The following is a 22,138-nucleotide window of genomic DNA, read 5'->3' on the forward strand; positions in this document are numbered from 1 at the left end:
TAATTTTTTTTGTTTTCTTGTTTTTTATAGTTTTCACAAAACTTTCGAATTAATTAATAATTTTTTTTTGTTTTTTTATTTGTTTGTATATTTTGTTTTACTTTGAAGATGTAAAGAGAGAGGCTGAATATATGAAAAAGAAATATCTTTTCTTTAAATTTACAAATTAAATTAATTTTAATTAATTACAATGGCTCTCGCTTTATGAAAAAAAATTAAAAGATAAATTTTCTCTTTTTAACAAAAATATGTTATATATTGATACGTGACAAGAACATTAATTTATAATTAGAGGGTATTTGGGATAATTACTAAAATAAGGTTATGTATTTAATTTTAAACGTAAAATTGATTATAATAACAAAATTAAGTCTTACTTTCCCTACAATATTATCCTTTAGAAATAAATGTATCCATTATATCTAAATAAACTTTCTTATGAATAAGTATTAATAACTAATTAAACAATATGATGAAAAAAACCTTTAAATATATATATATATATATATATATATATATATTGTTTGTTTTAAGATTAGTATTTATTTTATTCTGTCTATAATCTATTTAATTATAATTTAAGTTTTTTTCCCTCTTTTATTAAGAAAATAATGAAGAAAATAACACTTAAAGTCATTCAATTATTATAATTACTTATTTATATTTATATATCTAAATATAGTTATTTTACAAAAATAATATTTTCTACATATATTGTGGATTTCTAATTTGTTAACTCATTTATGTTTTACGTTTGTACAATTTATTTAATTTTCGTGAATGGATATTTCATTTGGATTTATATTTTCTATTTTAATTAGTTCAGTTGTTATATATTGTTTGAAATAATTGTATGATAAATTTTATAAAATAAAACTAAATAAAAAATTTAGATATATATTTATAATAAAAATAATAAAATATTTATATTCAATTTTAATTATATTTTAATAAATTTAAATTTATGTAATAAATATACTGTATTGGTTTTAGAGAATCCGAACATTTAATAATCAAATAATAATGTATTATATTATTAATGAATCTTTACCTAAATGTAATTCAATTAAATTATTATAATAATCAACAAATTAAAATTTAAAAACCTATTAAATATAATTGAAAAGTATCTTATTCTTCGAAATCATATTTTGAACGAGGAAACTCATTCTCTCGTTAAAAAGTACCTCATTCCATTGAGAGAATCAAATTTTGTTGCCAGAGCAAGAATTGTTAGAGTAACAGAGAATGGATATGAGTGTACTCGAAGCCGGAGAAACAGTTGCAATTCGCGGCTATGAACTTCGTCTCAATCGTTGCACACTCAATTCTGAGCAACCGCAACAACGTTGCGTCTTGCAGAAACGTGATTCTTTGGATGATTCCATTAACCATCTCTTGAATTTGATTCAGTGTGGCAATTATATTCAAGCACTCACCTCCCAATCTTCCTCCCACCTTGTTTTCCAACTCGCTGACCTTGAATCACCGTCACTCAGTGATCCCGGTAAACTCTATTCTTTGTTGGTTGATCGCGCCGAGTGCTTCATCACCACTGCAGCCAATCACGTTGAACAGCAACGTAGGAACATGCTTGTCACGTGCATCGCAGTTGCCGCGTTTCTAGGGTTCACTCAAGCCAACTTCATCGGGTAATTGGAATTTATTTTTAGCATAATTAATCTAATTGTACTAAATTATAGATTATCTATAATATAATATACTGTAAAAATTAAACTATTTTTTATTGAAAATTAAATTATACTTAATTGCTTCAAATAGTAAAACATCCGATAACCAAAACAAATTGTGGTTATAACAAAAACACACTTTTGTTTGCTTAAATACAAAATAACAAAAAAAGTAAGAAATATCGGAGATGCTTTTCAAATACTAAAATTTGAAATACTGTCGTTGTTATCTTTCAGATTATATATATTATATATATAAGTACAGATAAAATTTTATGGTGACTTTTTTTTTCCCTTTAAAATAAGCAAATAAAAAGAATTTTAAAATTTCTCTAACTTCTTTATTAAACTGGAATAAGTGTAAAAAAAATATTTTGTATCGCCCAAAAAGAGAAATATTTTTTTAAGACTCGGTTTTTGATCTATATAAAATAATGTATAAACAAATTTATATTATTAAATTAAACTATAGTTAATATGAGAATCAAATTTTAGGATTTTTATATTTTCAAATTAATAATCAATAACTATTTGTATTAATTCAACTTCTATTAATTTAAAAGTTATTTATAACCGTTTTCAAATGATAAAAAAAAAGTAGTAAAGATCAATTTAATTAGGTAAGCCCAATTATTATTACTTTGAAAAAGGCATTTGTATTATTTCTTAATATTTTAAGAATGAATTTATAATAATTTTTAAATAATTAATCTGAAATGTTAAAGTACAAATTTAATTAAAAAAAAGTTAACTCCCATGGTTTTAAAAAACATTTTTGACTTTTATAAAATTTAAAATTTGAAAAAAAAAATTATAACAATTTTAAAATTAGATTTAAAATATTTAAAATTCATTTTTATATAAAAGGTGATTACATTGTTAGATTTAAAGTTATATCAACTTTTTTTAATTAGAAAATATTGCAATTCAGAACATTTAAGATATACAACATTTCACTTCAGGGAAGTTTTAGTTTGATACAAAAACAGTTCACTTTGTCTAAACCAATTTTCAGATGCAAAATAATTTTTGGTTCTGTGTAGTTCTTAGCATACAGTTCATTTTGTCTACCTCTCATTTTTATTATATATTTTTAATTTGGAATGAAAGTGTTGCTAGTGCAGGCCGTTGGAAGGGGTAGAGCTACCGAAATGTCCTCTGGGTTTGGATGGTGACGACGAAGGACGGGACAATTGGGCTCGGAATCAGCTTATGTCTTCTGGTTCTGACTTGGTCGGAAAGTTCTCCAATCTTCAGGTACATCTACGTCGTACATTGAATTTGAATCAATTAGGCTATGTTTAATAGAAATTCTTACTTAGTGTTGTTGTGTTTGTAGTATATAGTTTTTGCGAAGATGTTGCTTATGCGGGTGAAGGATTTAGGTAGTGAGATGAAAAGCCTTCCATGGTGGCTTGCGCGGGTTTTGCTTGTTCAACAGAGGATTTTGGATGAGCGGTGTTCTTCCTTGTCTGATCTCTTGCATGTGTATATGGGTGAAGCTTTGCAGATGTTTGGTTCTCGCGAACAAGTTGAGAGTTATTGGCAGGATGGTTTACACGATGGAGAGAGCTCCGGCATGATCTCTGTGATTCATTTGGAGGCTGGCATTATTGAATATGTATATGGACGGGTTGACTCTTGCAGGTAATTAGATTAATTGCTATCAGCAGGCTAGAGCCACGAATTGTCCTAGTGATATGTTTCTTACCATGCACGTATATGATTTATATCGTTGAAATATCCAAGAATAAAAAGAAATTTCACCAAGTGAGGCGTGATAGTTTATACCTGTGGTATATTTTATGATGAATATTACCTTGGGCATGTATTGTATCAGGATGCATTTTAAATCAGCTGAGATGGCAGCTGGGCTTCAGCTTTCAGTCACTGGGGTACTTGGTTTCCGTACTGAACACCAGGTAAACCTACTAAACCTACTGCATGATCAATAACATGTTTCACGAAACTTATCTAATTCCGGGATCTGCTTAGGCGGAACCAAAGGCACAGAGGGTACTTCTTACCAACACATGTACATCAAATAATGTGGATGAAAACTGTCCCTTAACGAGTACCGGTATCCAAACATGTGATTCCAACAAAGGTGAAGATGATTGGAATATGAATCAGCATGAAACCTCTGAAGCACCTGCACTTAGAATACCCAAGTTGTTAGAAAACAACGATGACTCTAGAATTAGATCTCCATCTCAAAGCATAGAAAACGTTGGCCATGTTACTCCTAATTTGACAGCAATTCAACAAGCTGTAATTCTGGCATTTTGCCTTTTGGTTGAGAAGAGCTCCCCACGCGATGACTTGCAGTGTAAGTTACTTGAATTTCTACATTCATGCAAATGCATACTTAATAAAGATATAAGTCTCTTTTTGAAGCTACCTCTGCTCTGCTATGGACTTACGTGGTCTTATTTTGTTTTACCTTGATTCAATCTTGTCTGTGAAATTGTATTTCATGTTTCTAAACTATTTCAAGTTAGTTTAATCCCCCGTCTTTTGCTTAGATCTATTTAAATTTTTTAAAAAGCCTCTTATTTTCCCGAGAAGGAAAAGGTAAAAAAAAAATGTCTCTGAACAAGTTTTCATTTGGTGTTTTGTGACTTGGTTTCAGTATGGGATACGGCACCTTACATTGAAGCAATTGATTCCCAGAACTTCTCTTACTTTACTGTAAGTAGACAAAATTCTACACCGGAGCTTATACTTTAAAAATGTAGTCTTTTCTGTACAACCTATTTGTATTTAAATATGCAACTACATTTTATATTATTATATTATTACAATTGAGTTGTTATTATATAGTTTTTTTTTTCACAATATTATTTTTCAAAATATCAATTTGTATTGTAAGCATTATTTGATTATTTGTATTACGCTATAGATCAGGTGTTTATCGGATCTTTTACGTATTCGATGGGAGTCATCTCGTTGCCGAACTAAGGAGCGTGCCTTACAGATGATGGATAACTTGGTATGTGTTGTTTTGCGTTAGCACGTTGACTTTGGAATTACAATATGTTTCTAATTGAACTAAAAAACAGAAGTAGTGCAATTTCAGATTTTTTTTAAGAAAACCCTGTTTTAATAGTAATTTTTCAAATTTAAATATATGAGAATTACAATAAGAAATAAATTTATTTATCTCCTTATAGGTCCATAACTACATCCATTATAAACCATTGTCTTTGGGATGATAAGTTTGATATTTCAGATTAAAACTGAATGTATCCGTAATTACACACGATGAAATTTATTATATTATATGAAATATATTTAAATTTTTTTATGTACAATCAACATACATGTATACATTTAATCTGGCTATAATGAGTGGTTGTATGATTTGTACACTGTACCTGATAAAATTGTACTATGTTATTTACAGGTTAAACATATTTATGAACCTTCTCCAGCAATAGCTGATAGAATTGCTTTTATTTATGCTGTTTATATGCCAAGTATTCCTGCATTGCAGATGTAAAAACCTTTCCTTTCTAAGTCTTTTATGTATTTTAGCTTCATAAAAATGAGACAATTCTTAAACAATGGTATTGCCTTTTTTCTTTTTCAGGGAATATGGGGAACTTTTGTCAGATTGCGGTTTGAAAGGAGAGGCAGCGCAGAAGTTTGTAGAATTAGAATTATGGTATAAACTAAAAGACTGTTTCAGGTATTATAATAAAACCTTAAATGAATAAACCATCACATTCACCTTTCGTTGTCATTGACGTTCACTTGATGTTTGATTTGGAAAACAGTTTCTTGGGGAAGAAAGCAGCCGCTGTTGAGCTCATCAGGAAGCGTCTTTCGGAAACACCAAATGACCCCATATTATGGTACGTTACATGGATTGCTTATTTTTCCATTCTAATAATTGCGTGATTAATTATTAAAATAGTTTAAAAAAATTATAATTAGTCTCTCAATTAATAATTAAAATAATTTTTATTATACATTGTTTTTAATCATTAATATTAATTATCAAAATTTTTGTTATAAAGTAATTGATTTTTAATTAAAAAGTTAGTTTCTAAATTAATATCTAAATATATCTTTTTTTCACTAATAAATTCATAAAGACTTTTTTTTTTCTTTTATATAAGTAATGAAGTTAATAAAATACTCGAATATTAAGCATTCCAGTCAAAGATGACCACCTATCATTTTTGTGATAGGCTCTCCGTTTTGTTAAGCAAGAAGCTTTTCACCGAGGACAACTGTAGTCATATTTTTATTTTATTTTTCTATCTACTCAGTTATTATCCAAGATCGAACCGTGATGGATGACATGCTAACATAAAGTATATCTGATAAATTATGAAATAGGAAGACTATATAACATTATTTTATATATTCTTTTTAACTCAGTGGGTAAAAATTTTCCAGGTGTTCCCTGGGTGACCTTACAGATAATGATGCATGCTTTGAGAAAGCTCTGGAAGTTTCAAACAATAGGTCTTCTAGAGCAAAGGTGTGTCTGTGCATGTATTCGTGTTTGTACAGGTGTTCTTTTGCCTTCCATATATCTGCTTTTATAATATTACAGAAGTTGTTTTTCTCTTACTGATAGCGTTCTATGGCTCAAAGTGCATACAAAAGAGGAGACTACAACAAATCTATATTGTTGTGGTGTGTATATAACTTTCTATCATCATTGCCTTTATCGTTAATGCATGCATGACATGTGTTATTGTTATCGTTAATACAATTTTTGTTGACCAAACTTAGGGAGTCTGCACTTGCAGTGAACTCAATGGACCCAGATGATTGGTTTAAACTTGGAACTGCTGCAGTGAAGGTTATTAACATTTTACTTTCTCGGCGTTAGATTTCATTACAGTGAACAATTATTTTACTAGAAAAGGGTACAACTTCATGTAGGGTAGATGAGTCCCTACATTGCTATTGTTGAATGGAAACGATATATAAATTTTAGGCCAGCGTTGATGAACTGAATAGGGTAGATGAGTGCGTTTTTAATGTATAAAGTTCAAAGTTTCAGATAGTTTCTTTCTGGAAAAGCTACTTCTTTAATTATGCACATATTATCACCTGTTTTTTATAATAACCATGCCCGTGTAGACTTGTCCCTCTTATTTTTCTTTCACTATCTCATCATTTAGTATGTGAAACTGACTGCCAAGATTTTACAGGCTCAAGATACAGGAAAGGCTCTTGATGCGTTTACTCGCGTAATTCAACTTGATCCTGAAAATGAGAAAGCTTGGACTTACTTCGCAAGCTTGTAAGGAGTTCTTTCTTTCTTGTAGTATTCAAAAATAGTAAAGATCTTAGTTTGTTTCAGTGCATAAGCTCTCTTTTCTTCGAAACCTCTCACGTTTAATTTTGGTTCTAGCTTTTACTTATATTTTACCTGACATGCAGGCACGCGATGAAAAGAAAGGGCAAGGAGGCCTTAATTGCATCTAAAGAAGCCTTGAAATTCAAGTTTCGTATACGTCCCTTTCATTAAATTTCCTTTTCATATGCTGAAAGTCTCAAATACATACAATTTTTATTGCTTCATAATAATTTCAAGAAACCTTGTTGAAACTCAATTTTTATGTTTATCCCTGTTATTAAACTTCCTTTGCGTCATTAATATGAGCATATGCTTGCATACACACAACATTTGTACTGGTTCTTAACCATTCGATAGTTAACAGTCTTTGCATAGTAGTAACATAACGATTCTTGGTAACAGACGGAACAGCTGGCAATTATGGGAGAACTATAGCCATATTGCTCTCGAAATTGGCAATATCAGTCAGGTATGCTGTTTTTGGTTTATCCTCCTTTGATCAAACATGTTTTTATGCAGTTTTAGTCTTTTTAAATTTACTGAACCTTTTTCACTGGTTGACCCTTCTACTCATTTTTTTAGCTTATTAAAAATATGTTTATATTCATAAGCCACTTTCAGAGGCTTTGCTATACGTTTTTAATTTTCAAAGTGTATATGATAAATGGACAGTAAATATATTTCAAGTGTAATAAATAAAAACTGTAGGAAAATTATAATTTCTTTTGGTTCTTCCTTGATCATCCATCCTGTTTGATAAATTCTTTTAGGCTCTGAAAGGTGTACAGATGGTTTTGGACATCACCAATTATAAGAGAGTAGATAGTGAATTATTGGAAAGAATCACAGGGGAGGTGGAACAGTTATGCATTGTCGATTCTGGAGCAGAATATGAAATGGAAGTACGTGGAGCATCTGTTGCCGGAAGATCACGTGAAACTGAAAAATTATTGGTTTTACTTGGCAAAGTCTTACAACAGGTATTACTAAATTCTATCAAGATTCTTTAACTCTGCATGATGAAGTGGTTGAACAATCCCCAATTCCACACTTCAACCGGAAGTAGAGTGCAAACAATGTTGTTTGCTCTGCAAGTTAAATAAAAGCTTAATATTTTATGCTCTGCTACAGATAGTTAAACATGGGAGTGGATTTGGATCTGATATCTGGGGCTTATATGCCAAATGGCACAGAATTAATGGAGATCTCATGATGAGCTCTGAAGCCCTCTTAAAGCAAGTTAGGTCACTCCAGGTATGTTCAACGATAAGGTCCATAAAATCTCATACAGTTGTTGTTTGTCCTAATGATAGTTTTCATAATTAACCAATTGATATGATTTTTATTTTACTATTTGTATCGTTTCAGGGAAGTGATACGTGGAAGGACCGAGATCGGTTCAAAAAATTTGCAAAATCATCTTTGGATCTTTGCCAGGTATACGTAGACATGTTTTCATCTGCTTCTGGTAGTATTAAACAACTGTCTACAGCTGAGCTGCACTTGAAGAATGTCATCAGACAGGCAAGATAATTTAGTACAATTTTTCATGATGTTGGAGGGTTGAAAACATAATCTCGATTATTCTGTTTAAATCTACTTTATTTGCTTGTCTTGCCCATTCTGTAAAACGTATTTTTGATTTATTTATTACTTTGTATATATGCTCAGGCTCAGAGCTGCTTCTCCGATACACAAGAGTTCAGGGATCTTCAAGCTTGCTATGATGAAGTGAAAATTAAACTCCAATACAACTCCATCAATGCCTAGGTAAAATCTTTTTGGGAGGTTGCTTTCAGAATCTTGAGTATGCCAAGTATTTGATATGATTATTAACAAGTCACGAGATTTTGATCACCGGAGTTTTGATTTATCTTTCTTTAAATTGTTTGTATTGATATATTTTTTTTTAAGTTACTTCTAGTAGAAAGAGTCTTGATGTGTGATTCACTGTATGTCTAATGAAGTATTGTCAAATGATACTCAAAAGAAGTATAAAAAATGTCATGAAGTATATTCGTACCCAAAATGACTACAATCACATAATTCGGAAGCTCCTGACCCATCCCGAGTGATGTATGCTCATTTCACCAAGTCATTACATATCTTTTTTGACACCTATAAATAAAAGAATGCACAAGAAGACAACGAATAAACACTAAGTCATATCATATCTTTTTGACACCATACACAATCATAATTTAATGTTTCAAGTGCTTAAGAAACGCTTTAAATGCTTTAACAAAAAAGAAACAAATATCATTAACGAATGACAAAAAATGGGGTTCAACTTACACCAAGAGTGTATGGAAGAACGAGAGCAATAGGGGCGCAACAAGGAGAGAATGTGCGATGAAATTGGACTGAAGCAATGAAAAGAGTGGAAGAAGGAATGAAACGAAAGAATGACAGAGAAAAGCTTAAGTTTGATTCAAATGAAACCCCGCGCCCAAATTTCCATCGTGACTAAAAAAATTCTAAATCCAATTACAAATGCCATGTAGGATGCCATGTCATCGTGTCAAAATGGCTAAGAGAATTTTGAGATCAATATATATTTTTCTACATATATTATAAAAATCTATTCAAAAAAATATGAACAAACATAAAGATACTGGTCAAGAAAGAGTTCATTCATGTAAACCCCAGCTGATAGAGCATTGAGACGGACAAAGAAAAGTTATGCAAAGAACCTCGATCACTGGTCTAATCGCAACAGGTCAGTTAAGGAAGAGTTCTTAAAAGAATCTTTATCGTCTCAAGCGTCTAGCCTCTATTGTAGGGTCTTAGCCTTTCGACTTTTGCAAGTTGGATGTCCTTTATTCCAAGCTCTAAGACTAAGTTCCTCTAGGCTGAACTATAGGTCAACCTCTAAAAGCGATCACTCTTGGCAGAGAGCTCTTTTTGTAGCCCATTGTGGACCAATCAGTTACAAAACGGTCATTAAAAATGGTAACGACCAGTGCTTGATCACCATAACCAAACAACAGGGCTGAGTGGTTAGAGGATGGTCAGATTAAACAGTGTGGTCGAACAGTTACGACATGATCGATCAATCACAACATGATAAGATTAAACCGTGTGACTGACCAGGCACCACATGGTCAAATTAACAATGGTAATGAAAAATCAACCTCTTAATTCAGATTAAGGTACATATGTATCATTGTGTCATGATTAGTCAGGCAGAAAAGTAAAAGCTCAAAACAACCACTATACATAAAGGTATGAGGTATGACTTTTGTTACTAATAAGGAGTATTGGTAAATCTTGAAGAAAATTGTTTTGATGATGCTGCAAGAAGTTTTAGTTGAAGAAGATATTAAAATTATTTAAAAGCAATTTGTAGAAATTAAATATAGTAGGAAAGTCTTGTAAACTTTGTAAAACTTGCATTTTTAACTACAATAATCGATTATGGAATGGCAATAATCGATTATCACAAAGTCATCCAGGAATAATCGATTATCACCTCATATAATTGATTATCACATTTTTAAAAAACCTGTAACGGACTTGAATAATCGATTATCACTTACAATAATCGATTATTCATGGCAGTTGGGACTTAACCTTAGATATTCAGAACAGCTGGCTATATATTGGGTTTCTGTGAAGTTCAAAAATAGGTTGTCGTTGAACAGAAGCTCTTGCAGAATACTGTTTGTCAGAGGAAGTTCTCATAAGCTATAGTTCAAGTTCCCTTGCTTGGTCTCGTGAATAGGAGAGGCTCGTGTTTCGTGTGTCGATAGTCGGAGCAAGCTCTCTTCGAGTTAGCAAGGTACTCTGCCTGGTCTCGTGAATAGGAGAAGCTCGCATTTCATTTGTCGATAGTCGGAGCGGTTCTCTTCGAGTTGGCAGAGTGTTCTTCTTCTGGTTCGTTCGTCGAAGGAATGTTTATTTATCTGTTTTATTCACTATTTGTTGTAATCTGTGAAACATCTTTTTAGTGGAACTGTTAATCACTTTTTATAGTGATTAACGACTGGACGTAGATTCTGTTGAATCGAACCAGTATAAAAATTACTCGTGTGATTTTCTATTCCCTACATTTTTTATCTTTTACGCATATCAACTGTTCGATAAATTTTCTGAAAGAAAATTAATTTTCTAAAAACAGACCAATTTATTTTAAAAAGGTGACCGAACACACTTTCTGCTACTCTAAGCTTTATTCCGCTGCGTTACACTCTGTCTGGTACCAATCAACAACTTTAACATCACAAACACATAATATGCATTGATTACTTACCGAACGGTCATCTACTGACTTTAATATTGGAGTACCTTCTATAGGTGTCGCTGAAGCAAACTTTGGACGACTTTGGAAAGACGCTAAAAGCCGAGCAGTTGATGACCTGGAACCTATCTAGTCTACAAGCGACTTTCACTTCATCAGGCACTGTAAGTTCTAGAAAATGTTCTTTCTCTTTAATAGAAAACTTCACCCGAAGCTTACTCTTGTGAGTCCTCGAAGTTTTACTTTAAGAAAGCTTAGTTTCCTTCCTTTTAGTGAAAGAAAGAAGGATGGATACATCATGTTCGGGAGGTGAAAAAGGGGATGGTGAAAAGGGAAAGAAAATATGAAGGAAAGTGAGACCCATGAATGGTCAAAGCTTTTCATTATTAAAGATAACACTAATGATATGAAATTTTATTTTGAAAAACAAATTGAAAAAGTAAAAAATGTTAACCCTCACCAATAAGGCCATGCAGCATAGTAGGAAGTTGGGCCAACGGTTGTGTGAGGATTCACAGGGCTTCATGGGACTTTCATGTAGCTACTGGAAGTGCAAAATGTATTGCTGAGTTTTCGAGCATGTGATCCACTTGTATCATATCAAGAGAGATTCAACGGTCTGCGCCGCACACACAAGCTTTGTATTTTTCAGGGAGTTTCTCATTCTAAACCTTCTAGAAAGGTTTACTTTAATAGATGTGTGATTGCATTTTTCTTCATCAGTTAGTGCAAGTTCTAGAAAAGGACCTTTCTCTTTAATAGAAAAGTTCACCGAGGTGTGGGAGGTGAAAATGGTCAAAGCTTTTCATTATTAAAGATGACACTGATGATATGAAAATTTATTTTGAAAAAGTAAAAAACCTGCCAGCAAGGCCATCCAGCATAGTAGGAAGTTGGGCCACTTATTGGGTGGGGATTTACGGGGGTGCATTTGACTTCCATGCAACTATTGGAGATGTAAATGTATTATTGAGTTTTTGAGCTTATGATCCACTTGTATCATATCAAGAGAGATTCAATAATCTGTTATACGCCGCCAACACAAGCTTTGCATTTTTCAAGGAGTTTTTCATTATAAACCTTCTAGAAAAGTTTAGTTTTACAGATGTGTGAGTGTCTTTCTCTTCGTCAAGCACTGCAAGTTTTAGAAAATGACCTTTCTCTTTAATAGAAAAGTTCACCCAAGGATTACTCTTTTGGGTCCTCCAATTTTTACTTTGAGGAAGTTTAGTTATCCTTCGTTTTAGTGGAAGAAAGAAGGATGGATTCATCAGGTTCGGGAGGTGAAAAAGGAGAGGTGAAAAAGGGAAAAAATAAGTGAAGGAAAGTGAGAACCATGAATGGTCAAAGCTTTTTATTATTAAAGATGACATTGATGATATGAAATTTTATTTTGAAAAAGAAATTGAAAAAGTAAAACACGTGGACCCTGCCAACAAGACCATTCAGCATAGTACGAAGTTGGACCAACAATTGCGTAGGGATTTACTGGGATTCATGAGACTTCCATGAAGCTACTGAAAATGCAAATGTATTACTGATTTTTCGAACAGATGATCCCCTTGTATCATATCAAGTTTGGTCATAACATGTATAGAACGTAAAACTTTTATAGTCTTTTTAGATATAACCGTAATAAAAGATAAAGACTTTTATACTAGGTTTAGAATCCATATAAAAATCTAATACTTTTTATTTCTTTGTTTTTATATAAAATTTTCTTAATTGAGATAAAAATAGTTTTTTATTAGTGAATATTTAAATTATTTTAGATATTGATTTTTAAACTCAATAAAACAGAAAAATGACACTTAGAAGGGAGGGACAGATGTGTCAAATAAAAGAGTTTGAGCATTTTATAGAATTTCCCAAAGCACAACTCATCCCATTTTCTCAGAATCTATATCTCTTTAAAACTCAAGCCTATTCTTTTCTCCTCCTTTTCTCTAGAAACTCTTCATCTCATTTCATCTTTTCTTCAACCCGCCACAGTCTGAGCAATTTTGGGAGTCAAGATCTTCTTATCCACCGATCAAAATCAAGTTTAGAATCAATAAGTTCACTCTCTTCCTAGAAATTATGTTTCCTGGTACAGGCAAGCCAAGTTTCTGGCTGCATGTGTTCATCATTTTCTTATTATTGTTTCTAATCACTTTCTTGGTCTCTTGGGGTGATCCTTCCTTCTCAATCGGTGAGCTTTAGGTGTTCTAGGATTTTGGTGTGTGGTGCTCGCAATTCTGCAGTTTGATTTAGCTTGTTGTTCGGTCCAGTTATAAGGTAAGGGAAGCTAGCTAATTTAATTACTTTGTTTTGATGTATGAAAATGTTGTTTGATGATATTGAATGTATGTGAAATTGAATGAATTGGTGTTCGGTGCTGTTGGTGTGGAATATTGATGCTGTGTTTATGATGATTTTGTATCTGCATGATTATGGTTCAGTGGCTGAGTGAAATTGGAAGGAAGGGTGGTAGTGAAATGGGGGAATTGTGTTTGGTTTGAGTTTGGTCTGTATAGGAAATCTGATTCTCAGTCATTGAGTTCATGATTCTGCAGAATTGACTCTCAAATCTATGATGAAACTCTCTTAACGATATTAGAAAGGTTTAAACAATCTTAGTCCAGTGTAAAGAAGTGTTTGATATATGTTGGAGGATTAGAAGTTGGACGAATGTAGTGAAATTGGTAAGTTTTTGTGTTGAACATAATTATGCAGTTATTCTACAGAATTATGTAGATCGCTGAAGGTCCTTAATTGACCGTTCGACTTCTCTCTAGTGCTCGGTCTTAACTGAGTTATGCTATTATGGATTCTCAGTTAATGACCGCTCGGTCTTGTATTGATATTCAAGTGAAAATAAGCGTTCGATCTATCATAGGCTTTAACTGTTTATGACCACTCGGTCACATACTGTCTTGGTAGTGCTCGGTCATTTACCAGCACTGGATTTCAGAAACGCTCGGTCTAGTACTAGCAGTTAAGCTAGTGTTAGCGCTCGGTCTCGGTAGTGCTTGGTCATGTACTGATTACTCAATTGTATTGTTGTTCGGTCTAAGCTCTAAGTGTTCGGTCTAAATCAATAGTGTTCGGCTTAAGCCAATAGTGATCGGTCTAAGGCATTAGTATTCGTTCTAAATCATAAGGGTTTGGTCTAAAATTCAAGTGTTCAGTTTTAGCTTTAGAATTCGGTTGTTCTGATATTCCACTTCAAAGACGTTCGGCTCATGATTGAGTTTTACTCTTTACATGACCGTTCGGTCATATTCTCATATTGAGAGTGTTCGGCCATTCGGTCTTGTTCATAGGCTAAGGTTATCTTTCCCGTTCGGTTGTGCTCAAGGGTGATGTTTGTTTTACTGTTTCGTTTGACGTTATCTAAACGTGATATGAAAGAGAATTACAAGGAGGAATGTCTCAGCAGTGGTTTCAATGTGGTGAAAGTTTGAATATGGTCAGACTAAGCTGGCATTCATCCTGACATTCTAATGGTCACCGAGTCTCAAGTAGTGAATGGTGGCACATGTGGTGAGAATAGTAGGAGGCCTGGTTACGTATAGCTTGGGGTTCCAGCTGTCGAACTAAACTTATGTGTAGTTTGCGGTTTCTAGCTACAGTGAGGGATGAAGGGCTAACCTCGTGTGGCGGCTTGGGTTTCCAACTATGGTATTCATGGGGTTTCCAGTTTACCTTTTCACTAGTGCAAAAATGTCGTAGCTACATAATTCATACAGTCCGGATAGTCAGAGTAAAAGTGGTCGGTCATTACATATATATTATACGTTCGGTCATTGTTGAAAATGTATGTTTGGATGTTATATGGTTGACATGTTCGTTTTGTTTACTTTTATGTTTGTCAGAATTATATGTTTACATAGTTAATTAAATTACACTAGCTTACCCTTATTTTTCTGTCTTGTCATGTTGTCCGTTCGGTCGTTTTTGTCATTGCAATGATCACCCTGTGGGTGTGAGCAGAAGATATTGAGGGTTCTCTGGAGCAGGCACTAGCGGGAGAGGATGGTTTCCACTAAGAGTAAGATCTTTCGGTCTTGTAATTATTTTTGCAGTACACCTCTTGTATGACCGATCGATCTGTTTTTTAATTTATGGTTATTTTAGGATAACTGTAAGTTAGTTTTATTCTACCTGTAACTGTTCTATTTTATTGTAAATGTAAGGACTCTTAAGAATAGTTTTAAAGCTATATTTTTGGGATGTTAAAGTGATGATTATTTGTAATTAAGATTAAAAATAATGAGTAAATATTCTATTAAATTTTAATTAAGAACCTATTAAAGGTTTTTAGAAAATTTAGAAACTAATTGAATAATTTAAAGATTTCAATTGGGTTATTTAACGCGCATATGAATATCATAGAGATGTTACAATTATGAAGTTAAAACCAATTATCCACTTCCTTTTTGTGCACTGATGTACTTTGATTTTGTTCAACAGTTTCTTAAACTCAACAATAACTTACCTATTTGACCAAAATTTATGAGCAAAATAAGTTTCGTAGGATTCGCCAATAACTTACGTACAGGAATAAAATTAAACTTATAAGGACAAAATTTAAAGATGTAACGTCAAATAAATGTATCTTATTTATGTAAAGTACACTACTATGATACTAAATCTATTTTTTTTAAAAAAAAATACACTATCTTAAATTATAGATCCTCCGATGCTAAAATTCTAATGACAGTGGATTTTTTTTTTGAGGAAGATGTTGTGATCCTTTTAATTATGTATTTTTAGATTTTATGAAAATTAAATAATGCAAATTTTTAATTTTTTATAATATACGTTATTTAATATTAATCAATAGTAAAATATAAAATTATATATAATAAAAAATAAAAAATTTATTAAGATAATTTTTTTATTTACTTATCATTCTTGTTCATCTTCCACTATTTTACATGCTGCTTCACTTATCTCTTGAGTATTCTGTATAGTGAGTTTTATGAAAAATTATTTGTAATGTGTGTTTTTTTTCTAGTTTTGCATTTTAGGGTTTGTTCGGTGTTCTCTTGTGAAGAAATATTAAACTATTTTCTCTCAAAAATGTTATTTCCAATTTCACTTTTTTCTTTACTTCCATTACTTTATTTGTCACTATTATTTATTTCATTTTTTGGCTGCTCATTTTCATTCTTGAGATTTATTTTATTTTTTTCTGTGTTTATGATTTTTCTTTTCAAGTTTTATTTTAGTTAAATAGTTGGACATGGCTTTTATATTTTTCTTACAAGGGATGAACGAAAGATATTTTGAAATGAAGAAAGTAAGGTTTTTAAGAGTTTTCAATAATAATATCTTTAAAAATGTAATTAGTTCGAAATATAAAATATATATATTAATGATTTTACAACATTTATAGATATTATTATGTGAAAAATGAAGTCGGGGTTATGTTGTGTATTGTGATACTGCTATTATTATTGTGCGATGATGCTACAATTTGCAGACTTAAGATTATACTTTATTATATATCATTAGAAATTTTTATAGTACAAAAGAAGAAGGAAGGAATGGGATGAAGGGATAAGTGAAGAAGAATAGCCAAAGATTTGATGTTTTTGGTATCAAGTTGAGATGTGACGTAGCAATGGTTTTAGTTTCCATTTCGTTTTGAAAACTTTTTTGGTATGAAAAAATTGAGTCAGTTTTGTCCTCTTGTGTTAATGTCTGTGCTAGTAACATTATGGGTCAGAGCTATCATCATTTATTAATGGATTTATTCTTTTTTTCTTATTCATCTTTCAGAAAAGATAAATATAGGTTTTCCACTTCAAAAACATGTCTCTTGTTCAACGTTGAAATTATAAACTCAATATCTCAAAAAGTGAAATCTACCTTTTACATTAGTCTTTAAAGTAAGATTTGGTTTGTTGGGTTAATTAATATTTAACTTTTCTAAACTTTGATGAATTAAAAGTTGTTTATCTCTTAAATAAATTTTAAAAATGTTTGGTATCTGAATTTTAAAACTCAATAAAGTTAAATTATTAATTTTTTTATATTAAACTACATTTTAAAATTACATTTAAGTTGTTCGTATATTTTTAATCTTTTCAAATCAAATACTAACTTTAAACGTATTAAATACGTAAAAGAAAATAATATTATTAAATTAAAAAATTATATAATTGGCCTTAAAATTTAAGGTGATACAATAAAAACTCACCATTTTGCATTTATTTTGAAATGGGTGAACTTTGGACATTGTCCGTTTATTACCTACTTTCTTTTGTACTCATGAATTAAAATTAAAACAAGTTACAGAGCCGCACAGTTCGAATTTGATTATTGATACTTGTCAGAGGAAAAGATAAGATATTTAAAAAAAAATCCATGCTTGAATTATGACCACACAAGCTGTTGCTGGTGAAAAATTGTTAGATAAATAGAGTGACCTATTACTCATACTTTTGCATCAGTTACAAGAAAATTAGAGCACCTGACTCCCATAACATGGGTTCCTTAGTAAGAGTCTGTTCAAGCTTCATTCTAGCAGTTTTAGTGTCTATCGCAGTTCAAATCCTTTTCTTCTCACCCATTGATCCAGTTTTGCTTGATCTAAAACCTTCCACAACAACCAGAGACAACAAATTACAGGTGAAAAGTTGATACTTGTAACATGGTTTTGTTATAGAGTTGAAGAATCAGTATTTTGACTTGCTGTGTTTCTCTTTTTTGGACAGAACATCATTAAACTTGGAGATGGGCATGTGAAGGAACCAGAAGATCTTTGTGTGGATAAAGAAGGGACTATGTATACTGCTACTCGAGATGGTTGGATCAAAAGAATGCTCAGAAATGGAAATTGGGAGAATTGGAAGCATATCGGTGGTGATACCTTGATAGGAGTCACAGAATCTAAAGAAGGTGGTATCATTGTTTGTGACTCTGCCAGGGTAAGCAAAAACTGAAAAACTGTTCTAAAAAACATGTTCTGTGAAGTTATGTTTTCACATTTGAAGAGTTTATGTTGCGAAAAATTATGGTTTTCAGGGTTTGCTGAGGGTTAGAGAAGATGGTATTAGTGTTCTCACTTCACAAGCTAATGATGGTTCTAAAATAAGGTTAGTTCCACAAATTCATGTTTCATTTTCAGATTGGTTTGTTCTGTTACTATCCCAGAATTTATTGCATGGTTACTATTTCTATGTTCTTCAATGTTTTCCTTTTTGTCCTTTCTATATGCTAACTCATTACTCAGGTGATTTTCAAAACGACAAAATACAAAAAAAAAACACCACGTGGTTATTGTGTTTGCATGTTCTGTTACCTAAATTCAGTAAACTATCAATCATTTACATGTTGTCGTGTTTTTTTAATTTTAAATCAAATTATTTAAAATATAAATTTAGATAAAAATAATAATTTTAAATACAATTTAAATCAAATTATTTAATAAAATATCAATATGTAAATAAATAAATTTAAATGGGTATACCAAAATATAAATTTTAAAAAATAATAATCTTCTGTGTAATAGTTTCAATTTTATTGATATAAAAAAATTAAAAATATATGAAGTCAAATTTTAAATAATTATTACATGAATAATATTTTTCATTAATAATTTTATTTTAATTACTTAAATTTAAATAGTGCCATTATATATAAGTATATGCATGTTAGATATCATTACTCTATCAATAATTAAGTAAATAATTAAATATCAGTATCCATTATATATAAAATCCATTAGAGATATTGATTTAGCATCTGTAATAAATTTTATCTGTTACAATTATATATAATTAAATACTAAAGAAGTTTACTTTTTAAAGTCAGTATTCGGATCTATTTGTCTTCAGTTTGTGAAGTTATGAATGAGGGTTAGAATTTGAATTTAAGTCTATTTTGATAAATAAATTCGTAAATGTTAGTGAAAAAATGACCTAAAACAGACAAATAGCAGTGTAACTGGGCAAGGTTCACGTTAGAATGCAGAAGAGTGGGACCAACATATGAAAGCGAAATCTGCCTATCCACCTCAGGACCACCCAATGACATTTTCATGTTTAATAGGAATGAGTGAACAAAAACCTAAGTATAAAGAAAAAATTAATTTTTATTTCATACATTAATTATCATTTGCCAACTCTTTATAAAGGTAAAATGATGTTAATAAAAAAAATTATCCTTTCAGAAAAAAAAAGGAAAAAATTTCTAAAAAATAATAACAAGTAGAAATGAAAAAAATTCAATGTCAAAATATCATTGTCCGGTGGAAATAATTTTTATGATGATGTAGAGATTTAATAAATAAAATCAACCATCAAAATGACATCAATATCTTGAAGAAATAATAAACGGTGGAAAACGAAATGGTAACGTTATTAATGTAGAAGTCGTAGTTGAAGAAACAGAATGTTTAATACCACAAACACGTATTATCCGGACAAAACGTCAAAAACTTCAATAATTACGTATCAATGTTCATCATTCTATGTATCTAAACAAATCCTTTAGTAACTTACTTTCCACAGTGACTATTATTTTACCTAATTAAGAACAAACACACACACACACACATATATATATATATATATATATATATATATATATATATATATATATATATATATATATATATATATATATATATATATATATATCACCTTTTAAAAATAATTTTATTAAAAGAAGCTCCTTCTTTCAATAAATACATTATTTTAAATTAATAGAAAGAGTATTACTTTTATAATAAAGTAAAGGTGAGAGAATTAGACAATTTAAAACCTGTTTTTGATGAATAAATCTTTAGTCATATGTGAAAGGAATAAAAAAGTTAAAACTACTCATTGCCATAATAATTATTACTATTATTATTTTAATTATTTATTTATTTATTTTATTATTATTATTGAAAATCATGCATGTTTACTCGTATTTTATGGTTGTAAAAATATAAAAAAAATATTTTAATTACTATTAAAATAAAAGTATTATTATATTTATAAAAAATATATTTTTGAAAAATAATTATAAAAAATAAAAATTTAAAGAATAAAATAATTTATATTAATAAAAGTAAAATTGATAGTAAAATGTATACATAAAAAAGGAATCACTAAAAGTAGTTTTTTTATATATAATTATAAATTATTATTATTATTATTATCATTATCATGTTAATAATAATGGTGATTACTGTACTTGAACTTTTGACCAAGTCACTAAAAGGCTAAATGAATTAACATGGACGGTTTCATTTGAGGTTGTCTTATGCTCAGACATATTTAGTTTATTGAATGTACTAAATAATTAAAAGTTAAAGTATATGTTTTTACGAATGCTTAACTAAATTATAAAATATTATGAGTATCATTAGTAATTTAATTTAGTAGCGACAATCTGATAGTCTGATCGTTTAAACATTTATTTAGACAGTTTTCATATTCTGGGAAAAGTAAAAGTTTGAAGCTTTTGTAAGAGTAAGAATTATAATTAAGGTTGAAATGAATATCGGATGGAACCAGGTTTGCAGATGATGCAATAGAAGACTGGGATGGGAATGTGTATTTCAGCATTGTGAGTACGAAATTTGATATGCATCATTGGCATCTAGATTTCTTAGAGGCAAGACCTCATGGACAACTTTTCAAGTACACTGCAAAATCCAATGAATCTGTTCTTCTTCTCGATAACCTTGCCTTTGCTAATGGAGTTGCACTCTCCAAGGACCAAGATTTTCTTTTGATCTGTGAAACTTGGAGGTACCACTCTATACTTGTTTCACTTTCTTCTGTTATCTGTAATTTTCTTTTGTCTGATGTTAAGTGTTGTGTGAATCAGATATAGGTGTCTGAGGTATTGGTTAAAAGGAGAAAAGAAAGGCAAGACAGATATTTTCGTAGAAAACCTTCCTGGTGCACCTGATAATATCAATCTTGCTCCTGATGGAACCTTCTGGATCGGTTTGATTCAGGTATTATTATTGCTATTAACTTGCTTTCTTGGTGTTAAAATTGGTGTTAATAACTAAAAAGATTGAAAGTGATGTAACAGTTGAGTTCTGAAAGGCTGGAGTTTATGTACAACTACAAGATAACGAAGCACCTGCTAGCTGCATCTCCAAGACTGTTTAACTTTGTGGCTGATCTGAAGAGAAGAGCAAGGGTGGTGAATGTGGGAACTGATGGGAAGATAATTAGGAAGTTTGAAGATGGTGATGGGAAGGTGATTAATTTTGTGACTTCAGCTTTGGAGTTTGAGGAGCATCTTTACTTAGGTAGTCTTAGTTCAAACTTTGTTGGAAAATTACCACTGCATGGTGCATAGAATGGTGAAGTTCAATTCTTGAATAAGGGGCAACCTCTCAGATTGGATCATGCAAAAGAATCATCTCCTTATATGTATGATGCAGAGACTAAGCATATAGGGTAGATAGATGTTCATGATAAGGTCTCCATGTCTTTTCTTTAAGTTTCACTTTACCTTTTTCAAATTCTTAAATCTTTTCAAACTTTAAACATTCATTACTTCAAGGATCTACATTACTTCAAATTATTTTCATGAAATTTCAAATTATATCACTGTTTTAAGTAAATTATCTTTCTTTTAAAAAGGATTAACAGTCAAAACTATTGGAAAATGATGCCTTCAGGGAAAAAACTATAACTGTGTTTTCTTTTCGGCCATTAGAATGGAGTTTTCTATCAATTTCAAATTATTAACTAGTTATGTCAGTTTTTTTTTCGCCCTCATAACTAGCGTAGATAGCTTTAAGAGACCGACATGTTCTTTATTCAACACACTAAATATAAAAAGAATAAATAAATAAAAATCATAAAAATATTACATGAACATTGACCTATTCAATTATTTATTCAAAGTTGCTATTGTAAAATAAAAACTCAATCTTGT

General features: G+C 30.8%; 2 protein-coding genes across 2 annotated transcripts; both read left to right on the forward strand.

Annotated features, from left to right (window-relative positions):
• The first annotated feature begins 1,248 nt into the window (after positions 1-1,248).
• LOC108330151 (uncharacterized) lies at positions 1,249-8,958 on the forward strand. The gene is made up of 20 exons (XM_017564662.2): positions 1,249-1,652; positions 2,816-2,948; positions 3,031-3,338; positions 3,532-3,613; positions 3,687-4,020; positions 4,324-4,382; positions 4,594-4,683; positions 5,098-5,189; positions 5,284-5,382; positions 5,471-5,548; positions 6,099-6,183; positions 6,283-6,341; positions 6,441-6,510; positions 6,866-6,957; positions 7,098-7,160; positions 7,417-7,483; positions 7,785-7,994; positions 8,146-8,268; positions 8,383-8,538; positions 8,686-8,958. The coding sequence occupies exons 1-20, from the start codon at positions 1,249-1,251 to the stop codon at positions 8,782-8,784; spliced, it is 2,703 nt and encodes a 900-aa protein (XP_017420151.1). The 3' UTR covers positions 8,785-8,958.
• Positions 8,959-17,677: 8,719 nt separating this feature from the next.
• Positions 17,678-21,697, forward strand: LOC108331076 (protein STRICTOSIDINE SYNTHASE-LIKE 4). The gene is made up of 6 exons (XM_017565694.2): positions 17,678-17,875; positions 17,962-18,174; positions 18,272-18,342; positions 20,752-20,988; positions 21,068-21,200; positions 21,281-21,697. Exons 1-6 carry the CDS (start codon positions 17,732-17,734, stop codon positions 21,551-21,553), a joined length of 1,071 nt encoding a protein of 356 aa, XP_017421183.1. The 5' UTR covers positions 17,678-17,731; the 3' UTR covers positions 21,554-21,697.
• Positions 21,698-22,138: the final 441 nt, after the last annotated feature.

Source organism: Vigna angularis, chromosome 4 (assembly GCF_016808095.1).
Source record: "Vigna angularis cultivar LongXiaoDou No.4 chromosome 4, ASM1680809v1, whole genome shotgun sequence".
In the NCBI taxonomy this organism is placed as follows: domain Eukaryota; kingdom Viridiplantae; phylum Streptophyta; class Magnoliopsida; order Fabales; family Fabaceae; genus Vigna; species Vigna angularis.